Genomic DNA, 23,829 nt, shown 5'->3' with positions numbered 1-23,829 from the left:
CCTCCCTCCTCCTGCTCTGAGGTCAGTCATGAATGCAGCGGTCTTTCAAGAGCTGTGATTAAGACGTGGGAAAATGTGGACTCAACCTCACGAAACAATCTCAAAAGCACTTCCAACTGTGTTAATGCTTTTAACTCGGGGCCCACGGCCAGGCTGAATGGCTCGCGCCGTGATTGTTTTGAACGCGTGGTAGCTGTCTTTGTGAGGAGGAGGAAATGTTATGGTTTTCGTACACGAAAACTTAAAATTCGGGGTCGGGGGGGACACAGCCTGCGCCCTGCCATCCTCTGTTCACATTCATGGCCGCTAAGCCACCGCGTAGCGTGGGGCACAGTGAGGTGGAAGGGCCCGCTGTCAGACTTGGACCTCGGGAAAACAAGTGACATAACAGCACAGTCAAGCATTTTATGTCATATTTTAAAGAGTGCCTACCAAAGACGTGGCTGTGCTTGCCTTGAAATACCGTGTACCGCGGTACACGGTATTTCACATTATTCATTTGCCCCCAATTTATTAATATCCAATGAATAAATCGTTTATATTGAAAAAGAAAAGCACGTGGTAACGCCTCTGACGCGGCGTGGCGCGGGGAGGCGCTTATCGGGGCTCTCTAATTCACAGCAGAGGCTAAATAAGCGACGTACTGTGGAGATCAAAATCCGACTTATTTGCAAACAACTGAAGATGTCAAGTTCAACCCACCCTCACCTTGTGTCGCCGAAACGCGGTAGCAGACGGCCTTGTGTTGTAACAATCCATCCGCTGGGTAATTTCCCCAAGCGCCGCGTCCCGGGCAAGTAACGTAAAGCGGTTGGCGGAACCCAGCGCCTCGGGAAATGACTCATCGGATGGGTTATTACAACATTTGGCCGTCCGCCACCACGCAGCGGCAACACAAGGCGACGGCGAATCAAAGTTTATCGTCCATTTTGCGACATAAACACATAAACAGGGAAAGGCTTTGCGCTTCAGAACCGCGGTTGCTTGATACCGCGGTATACCGTTACATCGCTGGGCATATTACACCCTGACTCTTTCTGTGGTGGGTTTTGAAAGTTACCCAGAAAACCACAACCGTCCGGCTGCTGTTGCTAACATGCTAATGCTAACGCTAACGCTGGGGTTGGAACTGTGAGCCGATTTACCGTAGATCGGCGCTGGCCATTCGAGTGTGAACAAGTGAACTGCATTTCTTTATCCTCGCCGCTCGTTGGCGAACTAACGTATTGGCTGCACATGCCTGACATTCCGCATTGGGCCTCGCACCACCGCCGCGATGTCGAGCGTGTGCGGTCCCTGACTCCTCCCGCCTCTTCCTCTCCGGACACGCCCTCCTCCACCCCTAACCCCGCCGCCGTGTCAACGAGAGGCCACAACAGCGTCGCAAACGAGTGAAGATGCGTAAACGCGGAGGGAAAAAAAAGGGAGAATTGTCCTGCAAACCGTTTCAAGCGTATCATCTTGGTTTGCCATCCTTCACGGACGTTTGCGATGCTTTTCTGGCCTCGTTTTGGCTCCACAGTACGGTGCTTTCGCCATGACATCGCGAATGAAACGTGTTTGGTCTCAAAAGAAGGTTCATATCATACGGACTTGGGGCTTCTATAGGAGCAGAAACAAGTTATTATTAAATATTGCGTGATATTTACCCAGTTATTTATAAACGTTTGAAACCCTAACCCTAGCCAATTTAAAAAAACTACAATTCCGCTGCATTTTGCTACGCATCTTGATGCAGTTGCCCCATGGGAAAAGTAGTTGTATCATTAGCGAAAGCGCCGCACTTTTGTCAGGTTAGTTTAGTGCACACCTCGTATCCGACATCAGAATAGATTCCTTTTCGTGAATTTGAGCGGAAGGAAGCGTGAGAGCGGGTCGGGGATGCGGGTGACGGACGGCGCCCATCGCTGGAGCGACGGAGTGAGAGAGGGCACGCGCACACGCACACACACACACACACACACACACACACACACACACACAGACACACACACACACACAATATACCAGGGACGTACAGAACCTATAGACAACCTGTTGATTGTCCATACTGGCCCAAAAGCAATACCCGCTGAAAGAAGACAGAAATTGAAAGTCCAAATACCTTTTTGTGAATTCTGCCGTCCGTCGTCAAGACCTCAGATTGTCAAAGCGCTGCTTCCGCCAGATCATCATAATGACAAAAGAACATTGTGTTCCGCTCCCCACGGTGACCTCGCACTCCAAGCGGCCCCCGTCGTCCTTCTCTCCCTGAACGATTGACCCGAAACCGTTGTGTAAACTGTGTTTACTCGTGTTCCCTCGGGGGCGGAGGGCGCGTCGGGGTTCATTTCTGCCGCAAAGCAACAAAGATCGCACCTGGAGGGGCTTCAAACACACAACCTGGCCGACCTCACACTTCCCCTCTGACTCACGAAAAGTGTGAGGCGCATTCGAATAACGGTAAAATATTTACTGCTCTGTAAAGAACTGGGATTCTGAGCTGATTAACTTAGGAAGCTCTATCACACATAATCAATGCCTTAACACCACCTCAGTATTTTTGTAAATATCCATGAATATGTGTTTATTATAGTCTATTATAGTTCATTATTGTGGGAAAAAATTTATAAAAAATAATAATTTATTATTATAATTATTATTATTATTATTATTATTATTATTAATAATAATAATAATAATAATAATAAATAAGGTCACCACTCTGCTCTTATTTATCTCAATGAAATCGATGACAGTGGAGAAAAAAAAGTAGGTTAGCGTGTTTTTTGAATACAAAATTAAACATCAAGTTGATCCTTTTTTTCAAGCTGTGACAAAAATCTATTAAACAAAACATTAGAAGAATCTTTATTTGTAAGTGAAATGAGATCTCTGCCTTTGACCCATCCTGGCTTATCCTTCCTCTGTGGGGCAGCCAGCATGCAGTTATGTATGTCCATTGCTGCTCAGGCGATGATGTTGTGCATGTTTTTGGTGGTGTGGGGGGGTCCTGACTGATGTTACATGGAGGAATCCCCATGTGAGCATGGGAAAACATGCACACTCCACACAGAAAGGACCCTCATCGGTAGAGAACCTGCTGGGGCACGGTGCCAACAGCGCCCCAGGCTGGAATTGCACCCAGAACCTTGCTGTTGGGCAGCAGTGCACTGTTGCACTTGGGAAAATTATGACAAATGTACATTTTCGTACGTACATAAACCAATGTAAAATTGTATAATTCCTGTGAGAGGTACTTACCATTTGGAGTTGAAACGTCCAACTTGCGGTTGTTTTTGCACTTTAAACTGCAAAATAAAACCTTTGCGAGGAGAGAAAGTGGAAGGTGGGCTGCAACCTACGTTTCATTTTTTTTTTAAAGGAAACCACCACAACTTATTACTTGTGCTTAAAAATCCAAGTTTTGTTTAATGACTGTTTATACATATAAATATACATATATATATACATATATATATATATATGTATATATATATATATATATACACATATATATATATATGTATATATATATATACTCCTACAAATACATGGTTCTCAGCACTTTGAAAATCGTTCACTTTCCTCTGTAAATCAAAGAAAGCGAGAAACAACCATACGGTGAAAACGAAACATGAATGACAAAAAAAAAAAAAGATTTGAAAAACAGCCCCCCCCCCCCAAAAAAAAAATCACAAAAAGACGTGAAAATAAAAATTCTATGAAGTACAAAAACAAAATAACAAAAACAAAAAAAACAACATCTTCTACATCCTGTACAAACACTATGGCCCAATAATTTAAGAAAATAGTGTCTCTAAAACGTTCATATTGCTTTGTACCTCCACCGTCTCGGGCAGGTTTGTTTTTTTTCGGCCCGGGACAAGGTCCACCCTGTGCAGCAACACGGGCACTTCCAGTGGTCGGACGCACGGGGTCGGGGGGGGATCGGGGGAATGCGGTGGTAGGTAGGGGGCGCTATCCTTAAATCCCTGGTCCTGTTACCACTCCAGAGGTCAAGGTGTCGGCCCCGCAGCCATGAGGAGCTGGCGGCCAGAGTTTGTTGTTGTCCATGTTGGTTTGGCAGTAACAATACAAAGACGAAGGATGGTCACACTACTACAGTACTGTACTCCTTAAGTATAACCAAGGATGTTTGGAACCGCGTGGCGTAGCTTTTAAGTCGTTATTACTCTCTACGGCATTATTACTAGGACTATCACCACCACAGATACACCAAGTGCATCGTGTGTTTGAGTGTGTGGGTGTGTGTGTGTGTGAGCGCATGTGTATGTGTGTGTGTTTGGGTGGATGCTTGGCGTGCGGAAGGGTCGTCGTTCGTCCCAGCCGCTTGTGTGCGTGTTTACTGGCGTGGGCGGGCGCGTGCGTGTGTGCGTGTGTGTGTGTGTGTGTAGGTGTGTTCAGTGCTCGGAGCTTGTCTTCTCGAAGGAGAAACTGGGAAGAGTCAATAGCTTGGGGTTGGTGTTGGGGTTGGGCGACCCGCCGTCCTGCCCGGGGCCCTCGGCGGCCCCCAGGTCGAAGGAGTCCTTGGAGTCACTGGAGGGGGCCCGCCTCCTCAGGCAGGAGGTGTCCCGGCTGGGCAGTGGAGGGGGCATCCCCAGCCCCCCCAACCCCACGCCGCCGAGCCCGCCGAGGGCCGAGGCGGGCTCCGGTCCGTCGGGCGGGTCCACGGAGATGCAAGGCGGGCTCATCTTCTTCTTGCGGCGGGGCGAGGGCAGGGCGGTCTGGACGGGCGTCTGGCCGGGCATCTGCAGGCTGTCCGCCCGCGACACGAAGCCTGAGGAGGTGGAGGCGGTGCTGCGCTGCGGACTGGACTCCACCGAGGAGAAGGCCTCCACCGAGTGGCGCCGTGGGTCGTCCAGCCAGGAGGACGGGCGCGGATGGGGGGGCAGGGCACTGCGGCCCTGGGCGTCGGCACTGTGGAACCTCTTTAGCTGCCTCGCGCAGGAGCCGCGGCTCCGGAACGCGCCGTAGCCCTCGTTGACGCTCCCGCCGTCCGTGTCCGAGCCCAGACCCCCTGACCCGGCGAGGTCGTCGCTGTACGCCAGCGCCGCCCGCGTGATGAGGGACACCTCCCGGTCCGCCTCCGCCACCTCTTCCTGCCGGGGGAGCCTGGCGGGAGGCGGGGGAGGGATTGTGGAGGGGAGGGGGCACTGGGACTGGCCCGGCGCGATGTGCACGCCGTCGCCGTGCCGCGGAGCCTTGGGGGCGGCGCCGGGCGTGGCGGGGTGCGGGCGCAGGGCGGGCTGCTGGTAGGGGGGCGAGGGGGAGGGAGAGGGGGCGACGGGGGAGGCAGAGAGGGACGGACGGGGGGCCAGGGAGGCCACGCTCAGGAGCCCCTCGGCGCCCTCCCCTGCGTCTGAGCACAGCGCCTCCTGGGAGTCAGTAGAAACGGCAACCTGGCGGGGGGAGTTGGGGAGTGGCAAGGGGGGGAGGCAGCGTGGGATGGGAGGAAGAAATGGGGAGGGCGGGGGGGGGGGGGGGGGACATGATGAGGAGCAGTGGGGAGGAAGAGGAAGACAGGAAATGAGGATTGAGGAGAAAGGAGACGGGATAGGGTTGGGGGGAGATGGGAGCGGGAGACTGGTTAGTGGTGTGTGGTGGGGATGACCAATAGGAGTTTGGGTCAGAGTTCACAAGATGGCCGACCTGCTTCCCTGTGGCCTTCCCTATCAATCGATAGGAGGGCGGAGAGTTTACGCCCCAAAGGTTGTCAAAAGTTGAACTAGGTTGCACAATTCCCAAAGGTCCACGGTTGGATCCCATGATGCTGCTGGGTGTTTTGATTTCCACCCCCTCGCCTCAGGGCAGTAGGACGGAGGGAAGCACTTTCAGGGAGCGTCGGCCGACAAAGTGGACTCTGAGCTAGACCGCTGACTTTTTGTCCATTGCCCTGTTGCCCTGGTTACCCCAGATTTGGTTCTGACATCATTTGCTTTCCAGACACTATTGAGCAACGGACAAAATCATGATTCATATTCTAAACTTTTTCTTACCCCCCCCCCCCTAAAGAGTGACAGGGGGCCGAGAGGGCAATGGACAGAGAGTGTACCAGATATATGCCGCTGGGGAAGGAAAGATTAGAAAGCATAATGGCTGATTCAACCGGTTTGAATGTAACTCCGATGCCCTGGCGGCGTGAGCTCAGCCGGCTGGGTTTAACACATCGGTGGGAATCGGGCAAAGGAAAGGGAAATTAAACTGCGTTAGTCGATCGCCGGGGGATGAAACGCATGCCTCGCGCGACCCGTTGGAACGCTGCGTTCCGATCGGGTGTCCACAGAGCCACGAGCTGCACGGAAAGAGGACTAGGGCCACCTAGTGGTCAGACCTGGTACCGCAGTACAGAATAACGCTTCACTACATGAGCAAGAAAATCCAGAAGAGTACGTAAAGTGTCTGTGTTTTTAAATTAGTGCTTTTTAAGACTGCCCTGACATGTTCAATTCTGTGTTCCGTGTCTACAACTATTCTATACTTTAAAAATGACTAAGGTCTCTACGACTTTACTGTGCTCTGTATAAAACAGCCGGAAAAAAAAAAAAAAACGTCGAACAGACTTTCTGTTCTGCGGCGATCCCCTGAGTTGGATGAGCATGAGCTTGCAATGTGTTAAGGGCACTGTATTCATGTATCTGGGTGATTTCTCGCGTCCTCGGCCAAATTTAGGACCGCATTGACCGACGCTGATACAATCACTTGAACGGAATGCCCTTCTGGTAGCTCCACCGCCCAAAGCTGACCTGCTCTGGACGCTGCAGATGGGATGGATGACGCTGATGGCTGATGGTAAGCAGTCAACAGACACACAACTGGAGAGGTTAATTGAGTGATGGGGGGGGTTGGAAGTTTGGTATCTTTGGTGTGTGTGTGTGTGTGTGTGTGTGTGTGTGTGTGTGTGTGTGTGTGTGTGTGTGTGTGTGCGTGTGTGTGTGCGTGTGTGTGTGTGCACGTGTGTGTGTGCGTTGGCTGAGTGTCTGTTAACGAGTCTGAGGATGGACGGAGCCCGTGGTTCTGAAAAAGGCCGGCGGCCTTGACCTTCAGAAACAGGAGTATCTGTGCTTGAGCATCAGCTCAGGGTCCGGAGGTTTCTGGACCCAACTGAGCTGAGGCCGGCGAGGGGACGGGACAGAGCGGGACGGACAGACAGATAGACGGACGGACGGACGGACAGACGGACAGACGGGCAGACAGACAGACAGACAGACAGACGGACGGATTTGGTGACACAGAAAAGGAGGAAAGGCACAAGAAGAAGAAGAAGAAGAAGACGAAGAAGAAGAAGAAGAAGAAGAAAGGTTTCACAGCTTGTAGAACGGTGACTTTGGACTTCGTCTTCAAAATACAGAAACAAAAGCTGGCGGCAATGTGCATCGACATGATTAAAAGGATAGGTTCGCCGTTTTTCAACCCAGGCCCGATTCAAATGACGTTTGCAGTAATTTACTACTGTTCATAGCACAAACTTGCTGACTGCTTTGCTCGTGAGATACTTACCACTCTGCTGCAGGTTCTCACTGCGCTTCGATGGAGTTAGATGGGGCAAACGTGAAAAAAACGGGTTAAATCTCCTTTTTTCAAAAATGAGAATCTCACAGTATGATCAGTTTAGACAGTTTTCAGACATTTTACAGGAATGGTTGCAGCACCTGCATCGTATCAGGATTATAATAATCTAAAGGTATTGGAGACTATAAACAGGCAGTTGTGTCGCTTCTCACCGCAAGCCGCTGTAGCCGACTTTACGCCCTGGCATGCACTGCATCGATTGCAAAAACTGGTTTTAAATAAAATTTGACGTTGCTGTTACTTGAAAATGTAAAAGCTAATGCTGCATTCACATGGAACAGGGTAGACGGCAAGCGGTTGCTGCTATGGTGACGGACAAAGACTCATATCAAGTATATTCAACTAAAATATTTTGTGTCTGTCATTATATATAAGAATTTGAGTAGAGGAGCCATAAAAATGCAGATTACTATTAATATATAATCGCAAATTAGATCTATGTTAAATTCCCTCCACAGCGTTTTGTCAATCACAGTTGGTTCACTTCACACAAGCCGGCTGTAAAGCATCATATTCACCTCCAAGCAGGTGTGACAATGGATTATTTCACATTATGGATATATTTATGGTTATTGTTTTGCGGCTTAGAGAGAAAGCACATCTACAGAGATCTGTTTCCTGGTAGTGATCAATGATCACTTAACTGAGCGATCAATGGCTGATCACCAGGTTTCCACTGGCAATAGAAATCACCGGACCAACTGTGCCACGCGCCGCCACCGCGTCCAAATCCTCCGTCTGCATCCTCCCTACAAGCACCAAACAGCCTCCATAAAATGTATAAATTGAAATCAACTTTTATATCAATCCAGGGTTTTTATTTAAGCCATTTAAGTACAATATTCTAGAAAATATCGGCATCAACCAGGTCCGTCACCGCAGCGCAAAACTCCCACAGCCGCAGCAGAAAAGCGCTGTAGGGTCGGCTCCAGCGCCTACGTCACAGCCGGCTGTAATTCGGTCGCGGAGGACGGCAAAAAGTTAAAATATTTTTTACTCTGACGGCAAATGCCGCGTACCGATGCCATAGTTCTCTGCCGGTCACGCTGTCGTCCACTAACATGACTTCCGGTTGGCAGCCCCTGTCTACCGTGTTCCATGTGAATGCAGCATCAGACACGTGTGACTACAATGTGAGTTTCCCGTTTTTCGAAGGAAGAGATTCGACGTTTTTTTTATGGCTTAGACGTTTGCCCCATTGGTCTTCAGTAATCACAGTGAGGCCTGCAGCAGAGTGGTAAGTTTCTCAACGGTAAAGTAGTTCAGCGAGGTTGTGTTATGAACAGTTATAGATGATGGAAACCAACATTTGAATAGGGCCTGGTTTCAAAAAAAAAAATATAGCAAACCTATCCTTTAATTCCCTTTTTTGCTTTCGTAGGGTGAAGTAAGTGTATTAATATGTGTGTGTGTGTGTGTGTGTGTGTGTGTCACCTGTCTGCGTAGCGTGCGGCTGAGCGTGTGTGAGTGTCGGGGCGGGGGGAGGCGCGGGATGCTCTCCGAGTCGGAGCGGCTGTGGGGGCTGATGGGTCTGAAGAGCTCCCTGGGGACCGCCAGCTGCTGGGAGCACTGGGAGCACTCCCCCTCCGGCTGGGAGCACACCGAGCTGCTGGAACCTGGGCACGCACACGAGCACGCACACACAAGAATGATATACATATTAACACATCAATGTATGATCAATATGAATATATATACAGCATAACAGTCAAGAACGATCCAATATACTATATATACTTTCTATTAAATGTCATTGAGGATGGATATTGACTAGGTCCTTCTGACTCAATATTATGATGACTGCTATAACTTTTTACTTTTAGTGATTTTTATGTGCATTATAATTCAGTTTTTGCATTGCAGGGTATATAAACCATAATCGCATGTTTCAGCGGCCTGCAGGATTCTCTCCTTTGTTTGAATATTTTCAAGACTTTTCCAGTTCTTTCCCCACGCACCTGTCATAGGTGCACAGCTACACAGCTTGGCAAAGAACCTTTCTCCCCCTGCACATTTCCATTCAGTATTACCCTGAAATGTCGTTTCCTTATTTGTCTTATAGTCAGCCATATCACCACTCTACCACCACTTGCTTGAACAAAACGTGCTTCTAACAAGGCACTGTGGAAGACTCGTTTCGGAGGTCAGTTATCTCTGAGTGACCGCTGATCTGTTCGTAATAACCACTTTTCCACCTGGTTTCACATCCCTCGGAACACACCGCCTGCTCTTCCTAACACTAGCTCGTGGCGCCACCCTGTGGCACTGCATTGAAATTACAATGGAAGAGTAAGCAATTTTTTAATCCCTGCTTATCCTTTACTAAATCACTATTATTACACAACTGATACCTTATAATTGATTGGTAATCTTTTTCTCGTGGCTTGATCAATATTTACAGTACCTGACTTGGCCCGGCAGTTACCCGCCTTGTGCCAAGGCCCCTGGGTCTGGGCCTGCGCTGCCGGGGACCCGGAGGGGCCCTGCAGCGGCGGGAACATGTAGCTGTCGTTGGGCAGGGAGTGCGCGCGCCCCACCGCACACTTCCTGACGCTCAGCAGGTTTTCTTCGGGGAGCTCAGCCGCGTCGGGATACGGCTGCTCCGTCTGCGGCGAGGGAGAGGCGGAGGGAGGGAGAGGGGGTGAGAGAGAGGGAGAGAGAGAGAGAGAGAGAGAGAGAGAGAGAGGGGCGTCAGGCTGGGACCACCTGACTCCAACGCTCTTTCTAGTCCATGCACTCCTCACTCTCCAGAAACCACAGGCTCACTAGACGAGACAGAGGCAGTCGTATCAGTAGTCTGTAGTGTGACACCAAGCGACAGACTGGGGGAGGTAGGGGGGGGAAGGGGGAACGGGGCAGCGGGTCGACTGACCCGGCGCCGGCACAGATCCCAGATAACAGCTGAACCGGGCCGGAGTTCGTTTGAATTCTACTCCCTCCGGTGGGCGGGCGCAGGTTGGGTGTCTTGGATGGACTCTGGTGGTGGATGTTTAATATCCCCTCAGTGTTTGCTCTGTGAAGCTGTGTCAGCGCCGGTCAATGACGTCTACTGATAACTGATCGCACTGGACACCCCACCCGCACCCCCACCCCGCGGACCCACCTCACACACACACACACACACACACGCGCACACACGCACGCACACACACACACACACACACACACAGTTTACTCCCAAAAAACCAACACACCACATGGACTATAGTGGCATCGGACAATAATAAGAGACACCACAGAGGAGAGAGAGAAACGACCATGTAAAGCACAAAGGGAGAAGGAACGGAGGGAAGAGGACAGAGAGAGGAGGGTGGGGCTGGGCTGGACGAGGGTGGCGGACTACTCTACTGGACTGGAACGTAAACACACACCGGGGCTAGAAAGGTGGAATTTTAGAAGGGAGAGAGAGAGAGAGAGGGAGAGAGAGAGAGAAAGGGGGCGGGTGGGGGTGTCGGGCGGAGGTTCCATTGAGGAAGTCCCCTCACAAGCGTAAAGTTATTGAAAAAAAGAGACTTGACTGATTTTAGTCCGACAGGAAACATCAAGTCCAGACTGCAGCCCCTCTAGTGGCCATCGAATGAATTGCATGAGCACAACAAAATTATAGATTATTCAAATTAATAATAATAATCTTATTGTTTTGTATTGTGCTTTTTTTTCACAAAATATATATTTTTCAATTTCACTCATATTTTATTTGAGTACATTTTTTTTGTGAGATATGTCTTTTATTGCAAGATGAATGTTAATGGAAACATTACAGTAAGGGTTGAACGCTGGCAGAGAAAGTAGGTGTAAGAAAGACTTGCGAATCACATTTCCTTGTTTTTAAATACTGTATCAGTTCCCATCGTAAAAGCATCGATAATTAAAATGATAATCACACTTGGTGCCGTTGGTAAAGCGGCAGTTTGCTGCCCTCCTCATGTCGTAACACAGCCACATATTGACGTATTGGTTGATACGGAATTTATTTTGACGGCATCTCAAGTATATACTGGACATATCACACAGCACTGATAAGAGCAGGGAAGTGGGTTTTGGGAAGCCTGGACCGCCCCGCCCCGCCCGCCCTCCGACCCGGTGACAAAAAGTTACAATACTGCACAGGAAAAGAACAAGAGGAAGGCGGGCGGAGACTGAGAGAGAGAGAGAGAGAGATGGAGGAGAGAGCGAGAGAGTGAGAGAGAGCGAGCGAGCGAGCGAGAGAGAGAGAGAGAGAGAGAGAGAGAGGCTGTCAATACGTTGCATTCCAGACTGGTTAGAAAGAGGGGGTTAGAATCGCCGGGGGCCGAGTCGTCGGTCAGAGCTAGGGACCAGGATTTCTCAGAGGCCAGAGACAGAGCGTCCATCTCCGCTAGAGGGATCTAGGGGCAGGAAGAGACAACGGCTGGTGAGCAAACCTGCCGCGTGCACGCAGCCAAAAAACAAACAAAAAAAAAGAACACGCATCGTAGTTAAACAGCGAAATACACGTTGAAAAAAGAAAAGAAAAAAAGAAATAAAAGACACCAGACGGAGGACGTGTGTTTTCACCGAGGACCCAAATGAGAATCGAACAGTTGTTTAAAATGAGGCTGTTGGCACCATCAAAGGACTAAATAAATGGATAAATAAATGAATAGAGATGTTTTATTTAATAAAAAAAAATACATAAATAAATACATGTATTTACTTCAAATGTTTTGTAGAATACATGAAAAAGATTTTTATGAATAATTACATAAATCCATGTTGTTATTTGATAAACATATGAATTCATGTTTAATTTAATGAATAAATGCACTTATTTATTAGAATTGTTTCAAATGGTTTTTTTTATTACTTTGTTAAATTATACATTTTTACTTTGAGTTTAATCAAGATAAGATAAGATAGAAAATTTAACTTTAATCTCATCTACAGTGTATTGTCTTATCGTACATTTTACCTTAAAAAAAAAGTTATTTGACTAGCAGTAGCTTTTATAGGTAACGGCCAATAAATCCCATTCAGATTCTGGTTCGAGTGGACCCAACAGCAATGGACATTCTCAATTTTGGGCCCTGGCACGCACGCACGCACGCACGCACACGCGCACACACACACACACACACACACACACACACACACACACACACACACACACACACACACACACACACACACACACACACACACACACACACACACACACACACACACACAGCTTGACTATTGACAGAATGTCATGAAACAATCAGTAACATTTCCTTAAAATTAAACACAGGCAGATTATCAGAATCAGACGGTGACGCGGTTTAGAGAGAGAGAGAGACAAATGTATTAGTTACCGGTAAAAACAAAGACATAAAAAAGATGGAACGCAGAACAAACAAATATAAAAACATAACCAGGAACCTCGGCTTGTGCCAAAATTATTCATCTGTATGATATTACTTTCAATGCTAAGACACACAGCAGCGCGCACACACACACGCACACGCACACGCACATGCACACACACACACACACACACACACACACACACACACACAGGAGGAGTGCCGTGTGATAAAATGAAGTACGTCCCGAATGGGTTTTTATGACCAAGCGGGCTGTAATAACAACAGCGCCCCCAAAAATAATGACACGTCTACGTATCGAATGTCGATGGCGCCGAATGGGAGGGACCCCGCGGGGTCAGACGGGGCCAGGGTTCAGAGGCCCATCCCTCGGTCCCCGACGACGTGCACGGCGGGAGCCGCCCGGTGCGCGTGTCCAGCATGGCAGCGCCCGCGCCCGCCCCCCCCCCCGCGGAAAAAGTCTCCCTGCTAACTTAACGGAACGAGACCCCCCCCCCCCCCCCCCCCGCGATAACAACATCTCAGTCCCGTTGGAAAGCTTTCACACGACGCGAGGCTGCTCCTGCGCGATGCAAATGGAATTTGGCCCGAGCGGTTTGCCTCCAAATGAGGAAAAGAGGCGCCCGCATGCATTATTCAGCGCTTCACTGATCCATAGCCTATTGATTGAGACGTTACAGTGGAGGGGCTTGTTTGTGTGCGTGTGCGTGTGCGCGCGCGTGTGTGTGTGTGTGTGTGTGTGTGTGTGTGTGTGTGTGTGTGTGCCCAAGGCCTTGTTATATGTATTATGCCGGCCTCAAGAATTCCTTTGGGCTGGCTTGCGCTGATTCCCTGCATTTATTGGCATCCCCAAAAATTGCGCGTGGTTGATGTTTGCGGTACAGACACCCAACGCACGCACACACACACACACACACACACACACACACACACACACACACACACACACACACACACACACACACACACACACACACAGCCAGTGAAATTGGAAAGCCATGTTGTTGAGGTTGCTCAACCAGACCAAGCAGAAAGCTGGACTCAGGCTTGAATGAGTCCGAGCGAGAGGAGACGCGAGCGGGGGGATGAGATCATGGCTGGGGCGTTTGGGTGACGCACCGCGCTGTGGTCAAGCGGCGCTGCTCGGCTTGATGAGGGAGAAAGAATAACATGGAGGGTGGAGCGGTGCCAATGCCGCAAAAAATAAAAAAAAAATAAAAAAAAAAAATAAATAGAAAAGAAAAGAAAAGAAAATAAAAGAGGAAAAAGTCAAAAATGATCACAGCAGCGAGGGCTGTAAAACGCACGAGGAACAGAACGCCGAGCGCCCGCGGGTCCCGCCTCGTCACACATGACGCAGGATGGGAGCGGTTCTGCTTTTACACTTTGGGATGGACTACACTTGAAAATAAACTAAACCGGCCTAAACCTGCGCAGCTTACTGTACAAGCTCCAATATAGTTCCAATATAAGTTGCTCCGGCCTGTGTACACATATTCTTAGTCTTTGAAGAGCTCCTGCACGCTAGGGCTTTTTTTGAGCTGTAAACTGAAAAATATGAAATATATGGATATCTATAATATCTCAATCCTGGTCATAAAAATCGATGTATCAAAATGTGATTAAACCGGCGTTAGAGTGCTCAGTGCTGCCGCCTATTGGTTGAAATCGGCACAAGGCGTGCAGGGAGGACCCTGGTGTTTTTTTTGGGTGGCTCTCTATGTCACGAATAAAAAAATGAATGCGGGATGGAAGGATGGAAGGAAGGAAGGGCAGTCCAATCCACAGGGACCGCCAATCCACGCTCATTTTCAAGTTCAATACATATATGCAGTGAAATGTCATGAGACCCGGCGATGACGCGCAGAGTCCAGCCACGCCCTCTCCTAACCCCCTTGGTCCGGTTCTAAGCATTTCCTAAAAACGTTGACATTTTTGGTGTCGCCAAACCTCAGTCTACGCAGATCAGCATAAGTCCGTTTTTTTTTATAGAATTATTAGGACGCGGGTCAATGAGGGAGGAGGTGGAGGTTTCTTTTGGATGGAGCTGGAGGTGGCGGTGGCGGGGGTGGATTGGAACGAGGGCGGGCGGGCCGCTGGGTGAGTGAGGCGACTGAGGTGATGCGGGGGCGTGTGTCGGCGAGCGCTGCGGCTATGCATTGACCTTGTCGTCGCCGCGGCGATGGCCGGGCCGCGGGGCGCGGGGCAGGGCGTAGTAGTGGCAGATGAAGCCGGACAGGTTGTCCATGAGGCTCAGCTCCCCCTCCACCGAGCCCTGGATCACCAGGGAGACCGAGTCTAACATCGCCCTCCGCTGGACACCAGGGGGTGGTGCAGGAGAGACGGAGGCGGAAGGGGAGAGAGCGGGAGAGAGAAAGGTGGACAGGGAGGGACAGGGGATAAAGGACAGAAGTAAAGGCAGGGATATGGGGGTAGATGCAGAGGGACGGGATGACAAAAAAAGGAGGCGATCAGGAAGGAAGGAGGGAAAAAAAAAGAATAGAGCAGTTCAGGAGAAGACCAGACACAGATATAAAAAGACACAAAAAAGACAATGAGACGTAGTTTGGGGGGGGGGGCCTAAAATGTCTCCGTTCACCGTGCGGTACCGCTCTGCTCCACCAGGGGGCAGTAGAACACCGCAGCGTTGGGTTTCCCCGGGGGACAAGCGCAGGGAAGATTGGCGCTAAAGCACACATGTTTTGGAGAGGGAGAGCAAGATGGGAGACGATAACATATCGGGGAGAGGGACTTAACGATAGCGAGACCTCTATTTCCTATTCCTCCCTTGCCCCCTTCCCCCAAAAAAAAATAAAAAATGTGAAAAGAAAAAGTTCTGTCCGGAAATAGCTGCAGAAGTGAACAACAAGGGCCCCTGTGGCCCGGCTTTCCCATGGCACTGTGACCTCTCTGACTGGCACGTCCTCTGCTGGGAGCGTCCAGACGGACAAACAAACACACACACATATACACACACACACACATACACTCAGGCGTGGACACGCTGTGGTATATGGGACATTCACGTCAACACAACTATACACACACTGATACACACCTCTCAAACCCAAAACTCAAAACCGATCGTACCCCCGGCCCTCACCTCTAGCGGCGGCTCCGGACCCAGAGGAGAAGGGTCCGTGGCGATGTGCACCGAGTCCCTCCTGGTGATGTCCGCCGGCGGGGAGGAGTCCACGGCCCCTCTGCCCGAGCCCCAGGGGAAGCCCCCCGAGCCGGCCCGGCCCGCGCTGCCGCCCGGGGACAGGGGGTTCAGCTGCGGGGAGCGGGAGCCGCCGTCGCCCCCTCCCGCGCTGCCGCCGCTGCCGCGGCCACCGCTGCCGCCGCCCCCTCCTCCGCCGCCGCCTCCTCCACCCTCCGCCTGCAGCTCCAGCTCCAGCTCGGCCTCCAGCTCGGCCTCCTCCTTGGCCTCCTTGTTGCTCTCCTCCAGGTGCTTCATCAGGACGGCGATGACCACGTTGACCAGGACGAACTGCGCCGTCAGGACGAAGGAGACGAAGTAGATGGGGGAGACCACCGTGTTGTAGCAGGTCCCCGTTTCCTGGGCGCAGTCCCTCAGCGTGTCCTGGGGGGAGGTACAGGGCGAGCGTCATGAGGGGGTCGGGGGTCTATCTGAAGCAGGGGCTTCCCAAGAGACCCCCACTCAATCAAACGTGATTCAATCTGAGACCCCCCCCCCCCCCCCGGATTTGTCAGCGGCTGGCGGGCACATCAGTCAGAATCGTTTTCGATTTTCCCGGGAGAGGGGGCAAGGCTTTTTCGGGCGTATAGTCGTGGATTTTGTTACCCTCTACTCCCTTCCCCCTTTTCCCAGCCAAAACTACTTTCTTGGCTGGATATTCTCGTTCTCGTTCGGAGCGACGGGTTTTCACCTTCATGATTCCGTTCCAGTTGTCCCCGGTGGAAACGCGGAACAGCAGGAGGAACGCCATGCCAAAGTTTTTGAAGGTGGCGTAGCGACCCAACCCCTCGCACGGGTGGAGCAGGTCGTCACATACTGTGGAGGTGGAGAAAGAGAGAGGGAGGGAGGGATGGAGAGAGAGAGAGAGAGAGAGAGAGTGAGAGAGAGAGGGTTCGCCAAGGGATCCCTAAGCGCTGCAATACAATCATATTTCTGTACGGAACCTGAAGCCACAGGAAGAGGGATCAATACAGTATTTTAACAAAAGGAATCAAAGCAACAGTTAAGACTCGCCAGATTAAAACCCTCATGGGGTGTAATGGTGTGTGTGTGTGTGTGTGTGTGTGTGTGTGTGCGTGTGTGTGTGTTTGTGTGTGTGCGTGTCTTACTCAGGTCACCGAACAGCTCCACCCCCAGTGCCGCGAAGATGAAGAAGAGGAGCATGAAGAGGAGGCCCAGGTTCCCCACCTGAGAGGGAGAGAGAGAGATCTTCGATGTCAATGTTTAAAATGTTCTAGTTTTATTCAAGGTTATCTTCACATATCTGTATATACGTATATATTTTTAACTGCAAAATTGTTTCGTTTTTTTTTAGGTTATCGTCACTTATCTGCACACACCGATCAGCCACGACATTAAAGCCACTGACAGGTGAAGTGTTTAGCTTTGACATTACATTGTATAGAAGTACAATATCCCAGGATTTGTCACGTTGTCACTGTCATTGTCGCCCACTCGGCATCCATTGCAGCCTGGTCGTCCTGGAAGGGGGATTCCTCCTTCTGTGGACCCTTCCCTTCTTTTTCCCTAAGGGTCTTCTGGGAGTTTTTCCTTGCCCGGATGAGGGTTCAGACCAGGGGACGTTGTGGATTTCTATGTGAAATGTGGGTTTGTGAAGCCCTTGGAGACTGTATTGTGATCAAGTGAATAGCATTGATCATCTCGTTCCAATGGCACCTGTCAACAGGTGGGATATACTGTACGAGGCAGCAAGTGAACAGTCAGTTCTTGAAGTTGATGTGTTGGAAGCAAGAAAAATGGGCAAGCGTAAGGATCTGAGCCACTTTGAACATCTCCAAACGACAGGTCTTGTGGGGTGTTAGGGGTATGCGGTGAACCGGCGACAGGGTCATGGGCGCCCAAGGTTCATTGATGCGCGTGATCTGGTCCGATCCCACAGAAGAGCTTCTGCAGCACAAATTGGTGAAAAGGTCAATGCTGCTATGATAGAAAGGTGTCAGAACACACAGTGCATCACAGCTTGCTGCGTATGGGGCTGTGTAGCTGCAGAGCGGTCAGAGTGTCCATGCTGACCTCTGTCTACCGCCAAAAGTGTCTATAATGGGCACGTGAGCGTCAGAACTGGACTATGGAGGAATGGAAGATGGTGGCCTGGTCTGATGAATCACGTTTTCTTCTACATCATGTGGATGGGGTTAGGGTCCGATGGAGCATCAGTGGGATGTGCTGGAACGACAAGCCTGATCCATGACGACCCCACCTCACAACTTACAGGACTTTAAGGATCTGCTGCTAACTACACTATAATATATATATATATATATATATATATATATATTTTTATTTTTTTTTTATATAAAAATATTACATCTTGTTATATATGACATTATTTCAAACAGATCTTTTTTCTATAATTAAAAAAATATATATATTTTTTTGTTTTCTGTTTACTTTTCCATTTGTAAATGCATGTTTCCCACATGCAAATAAAGCCCTTTGAATAGAAAAATAGACCAATTGAAAGCGAAAGACAGAGGGTCCTGAACTCTGAGAGAAAGCCAAGGCAGAATCCATTTTTCAACAAACCGCAGACTTTGATCAGGAAGTGCAGAGAGGAGACCACGGTTTGAACCCCAAACCCACTGCTCCACAGTTTTCGCTTCTTAATACTAAGATAACAGTGCGCCAAGCGGGGGACGGGGAGGAAGAAGTAACGGGAGGGTGAAGGGGAGGAGGAGGATGGAGATGAGTGCTAAGCCTGAATGGGGGTTAGAGGGAGGAAGAGCGAGGGGCCTCGGGTCTCCAGTGAGGAGATGACACCAAAACGTGTGTGTGTGTGTGTGTGTGTGTGTGTGTGTGTGTGTGTGTGTGTGAGTATGTGTGTGTGTGTGTTAGTGCGGATTTTGCTGATTATCAAAGTGGTCACTGTGGTCTTAAACTACCACCCGCACCCCACCCCACCCCACCCCACCGCCAAACCTTCTCCATGATAGAATGTATTACTGTAATTATGATCACCTCTTCTGACAAGCTGGGGAGGAATCGGCCTCAAGCGCCCCTTCATCCATCTTTCCCCCCTGCCTCTCTCTCTCTCTCTCTCTCTCTCTCTCTCTCTCTCTCTCGCTCTCTCTCTCATTCACTGAGACATCATCAGAGACAGGGAGTGTGCGGAAGAAGCCTTTGAACTCCGTGATCCAGCCCTTCTGTGTCGAACATGCCATTTAACTTACCATCAGAGAGAATCCCCTGGAAAAACCCGCCCACGACGGTGACAAAAAAGCACAAACCCGCCCCGCACCCAGCAGGGTCTCGAAAAAGTGAAGTGAGGGTCTATTTTTTTTTCTGCCCTGGGGGGGAAAAGAGTGGAAGTGGGTGGGTGAGCTGACGGCGTACCTGAGGCAGCGCTTGCATAACGGTGTCCAGCAAAGCCCTCATCCCCACCGCCATCTTCAGGAGCTTCAGCACTGTGGAAACACACACACATGACAGACACACGCACACACACACACACACACACACACCGAGAGAAAAACCGACGCCAAAGCATATTAAAATTCTTCCAATATTACATAAGGCACAGAGGGACTCACGCCGCCGAGCCAAAAAGGAAACGGATCTCGCTGAAAGCAAAACAGGGGAAACTTTCTCCCGATCTCGCCGCGCCGAAGGTTTCCAGGTTCTGCCGAGTCGTCGGGGGAAGGATTTGTCTCTTGTTTTTTTTGCAGGAAAAAACCCGGGTCGCTCGCTGAACGGGGGCCTGATTGAGGTCAGGCTCCCCTGATTGGGGTCCTGCTCGGCAAGGGTCATTCATACGGCCATGGGGTAAGGAGTGAGGGGAGGTGTGATTTTTTTAATTAACGGGACCCCGCTGAAAGATCGTGGAGGAAGAGACGGGGCCGTGTACGCAGACAAAAAAAATAAAAAATAAAAAAATGATCCAAACACCTCCTAATGAAGGACTTTTGAGAACATCCCGTGAAGGTCACAGTGATGCTCCGGTGGTTGGGGAGACCGTGGCACTGTAGGTTGTTCACCGCGCCCTCGTGTTCATCAAACCCCTCTTGAATTTGTGTGGACTGTACGCCTTACCATCTGGAATTAGGGATGTGATGTTTCTCTTTATCTCGCACAGCAATTCTTGGCTATTACACGACCATGCAGAGCAGCTGTCGGGATCCAATGACTCCCAAAAGAAGGCCGATCACACCAGTGTGTCGGTTACCATGGCTGGTGACCGACATCGGGAGATTGAAGACACCTTTTGGCTCTTGTTTTTTCCAAACGTAAACCCACCCGGATATCGGATACAGAGCGAAAGACGACTCGCCCGCTGCATGGGTTCGTGCTCCTGACACCAGGTGATGCATCTTCGTCCATTGAGCCTCGGATGGGCTTCCTCAACGGGAATGATGTCATCAATCCCAGCTTAAGCGAAACTCTCGACGTGTCGTCTTTCACTGAGGTACCGCTTCCATCCTGCCTATCCTCCCACCCTTTTTTGAGGCTTCGCATTTCGCCCTGCATTTTTTATCTTTTTTTTTTAACACCGTTTCCATGACGCTTTTTTGTTTCCGACCTCAATCCCCACCTTCTTTACCTCTTTCAAAGCTGTCTCTCACTCCTTTACTGTTACCCGCACAATCGGCCTCAGCTGCAGTGAGGTGTGAAGGTGCAATGCTCATGCGTGCACGCACGCACGCACGCACGCACGCACGCACGCACGCACGCACGCACACACACACACACACACACACACACACACACACTCATATATCCCTCCATCATAATATCCCCGTCCTCCATCTCTTCAGCCCTTTTAAAATATACATTTCTTGTCTCGGCAGTCCTTCCTCTCATACTTCCCTCCATGCTCTCGTCGTCTATTTTCAGGTCTCAGGTTATTCATCACCCCCCCCCCCCCCCCCCCCCCCGCCCCCCCCATCCCTCCCTGTTCGCTTCTTCTAATCCCTCCCCCCCCCCTCACTCACTTTGCTTCAAGCTCCTTTAAAGCAGCAAATTCTGTCCCGCCCCCACTTTTTACTTCAATCCGGTTTTCTTAATTTGCTGCATTTTTGGAATGTGGCTCTCCCCCTCCGACCCCCTGTGGACCTTTCCTCCCTCTCTCTCTCTCTCTCTCTCTCTCTCTCTCTCTCTCTCTCCTCCCCCTCTCTCTCTTGCTCCCTTTCTCTCTCTCTCTCCCCCTCTCGCTCTCTCTCTCTCCCCCTCTCGCTCTCTCTCTCTCCCCCTCTCGCTCTCTCTCTCTCCCCCTCTCTTGCCCCCCCCCCCCCTCTCTACAGTGTCTTTCGACCATCTGGCATCATACCCTCCCATGATCACGCTGAGACATGCCATGCTGGTCGGGGGAGTCGCATGTACGTCATTTATTTTTTCATTTTATTTTTTTAAACCTCTTTCAATAAACAATTCATGCCATGGACACTTCTCACAACTGTCTTTGTTGACATCAAGCTATAGCAGATAGCGAATAAATTATATATGATCTGATTTGATGTCAATAACTTTTGTTCAGGTGTGTGTGCGTGTGTGTGTGTGTGTGTGTGCGTGTCTGTGTGTGTGCGCGCGCGTGTGTGTGTGTGTGTCTGTATACACACCTCTCGCTATGCGGAGCACCCTCATGATGCGGATGATGGTGGGGTTGATGGGAAGGGAAGCGTTGACCTCGATCTCCTCCAGCGTGATGCCCATGATGGACAGCAGCACAATGGCCAGGTCCAGTTGGTTCCACCTTCATGAGCATGTGCACACACACACACACACACACACACACACACACACACACACACACACACACACACACACACACACACACACACACACACACACACACACACACACACACACACACACACACACACACACACACACACACACACCGAAACAAAGGAGAAGCGTAAAAGGAAGCTGAATGGATAAATGCGACAACGCCAGCCCACTGTGTAAATCCTACTTGAAGACTGGTGATTTGAGAGTGTAACTGTGATTTGACTGAATGTCCAATGCTTTCAATCTGCTTGAAACTAATTTCCATTTTTTTGTTTGTTTGTTTTTGACGGGTTGCTTCAAGCGAAAACTAGAACTTTATAGCGGAGTAGAATGCCTCCGACTCACACGCTCAACACTCTGTCTCACAGGGCGATACAAAGACAAGATCCAAACCGTGGACGTATTTAGCGCGTCTGACCGGAGGTTCTCCGCTTTGGTAAACTCCACCAGCGAGCTTCAGACCACAAACGACACAAATGAGAATATTGCGAATGAATGGCAGACGTGTGTAATCCTTCTAAATCGATGAAAGGAGGAAATCAGTACAGAGTCTCTTTCCCACGTAACTGTAGCTCAAATCAAAGTGTTTAGCTCATACTTGTCCCCGCCCCCCCATCCCCCCGAGCCATAAATATGGACGCACCAAAACGTCTGGAAACCAAACTGGTGTGTGAGAAGCTTTGTCAGGGCAATGGAGATAATGGGTGTGCGTGCGCATGTGTGTATGCGTGTGTGCGCTTGTGTGCGTGTGTGCGTGTGTGTGCGTGTGTGTGTGTGCGTGTGCTTAGGCAGGGGGTCTGTTGTCCCTTGGTCTAACTAATCGGGTTTGTCAATTTCCTACGTTAATGATAAATAGGCGGCTTTCCTTCCCCCCTCTCGTTTTCTCTCTCCGTCTCCCTGTGGGCACAAAACAAGCCCGATAGTTTATCCCTTTACGCCGACGACTCACCGCTAAGAATGTATGAATCAACCCGACGGCCGAAATCAACCCAAAGCTCAATGAGATTTCCAGATTGATGATGTAGGCTTGGCTGGTCTACAGAACGCTGCATGTATGCGTGTGTGTGTGTGTGTGTGTGTGTGTGTGTGTGCGTGTGTTTGTGTTCTGCGGTAATATCAGGCTTTGGACTACATCCAAAGAGGATAATGGGCCAGTCTAGCTCACAGAATCGACATCATGGGCCCCACGGTGGTCAACTGCGGTCCAAAATCACACCTCCTGCACACCAGTGTGTGTGAGTGAGTGTGTGTGTGTGTGTGTGTGCGCAGGCGGGCGTGCACGTGTGTCTAATTGTATATCCACACGTGTGTCGGCGCAAAAAAATTATTACGGGCCTTTCTGGTGGGAGAAGCCAAAGATTATTTAAAAGCTATGATATCATCTGGGTGCATGTGTGTTTTACGAGCGTTTAACGAGGCCGTTTGTATTCGCAGAGGCCTCGCTGAGCGCCCTCCACCAGAACACCATCTTTAAGTATGCGCAGCCTGCCCAAAAACGGCCTCACATTTTCCACGTGGCGCCGGGCCCAGATCATGGTCGAAAAAATAGTGCCCCGGTCTATGAAAATATCACGCAGAAAAACCTTCAACCGTGAGGTAAACTCTGGAGCCGAGTTTGGATTTGGGGTTTTCTGCCGTACCTGTGGAGGTGGAGATGACGTAAAGACGGGTTAAAAAGCCAAAAAAAACCCAGGGCCGCGAACCCCCCGAGCCCCCATGAGCCGCACCACCCACCTGTCCTTGAAGAACCGCCTGAAGCCGAAGGCCACCAGCTTGAAGACCGACTCCATGACGAAGATGAGCGTGAAGATGTAGTTGCATATCTTCAGCGCCTCGTCCAGCTCCTGGGGGACGTGGGGAGCGGCGGAGGTGGAGAGGTGACATTGGAAAGAATAATATCTCTCATTAATCGGCTGTAACGGGCTTCGTATTAAAAAAAACAAAAAAAAAAAACACAAAAAAGAACATTTAATACAAGCCAGCGGTGGG

The 23,829-nt window shown here is 50.0% G+C and overlaps 1 protein-coding gene across 1 annotated transcript in view; it reads right to left on the bottom strand.

The window, feature by feature from the left end:
- Nucleotides 1–3,391: 3,391 nt before the first annotated feature.
- cacna1g (calcium channel, voltage-dependent, T type, alpha 1G subunit) overlaps nt 3,392–23,829 on the bottom strand; it is a 121,502-nt gene continuing 101,064 nt past the window's right edge. The window contains 10 exon segments of the mRNA XM_080021235.1: nt 3,392–5,402; nt 9,007–9,188; nt 9,977–10,178; nt 15,061–15,210; nt 16,000–16,479; nt 16,787–16,911; nt 17,205–17,283; nt 19,450–19,520; nt 21,669–21,802; nt 23,575–23,684. Coding sequence (XP_079877361.1) covers nt 4,404–5,402; nt 9,007–9,188; nt 9,977–10,178; nt 15,061–15,210; nt 16,000–16,479; nt 16,787–16,911; nt 17,205–17,283; nt 19,450–19,520; nt 21,669–21,802; nt 23,575–23,684 — 2,532 coding nt within the window. The 3' untranslated portion in view covers nt 3,392–4,403.

The sequence above is a fragment of the Zeus faber genome (assembly GCF_960531495.2).
Source record: "Zeus faber genome assembly, chromosome: 20".
NCBI classification, from domain to species: domain Eukaryota; kingdom Metazoa; phylum Chordata; class Actinopteri; order Zeiformes; family Zeidae; genus Zeus; species Zeus faber.
The sequence above is the reverse complement of the archived record's forward strand: the minus strand, read 5'-3'. Positions and strand labels throughout refer to the sequence as shown.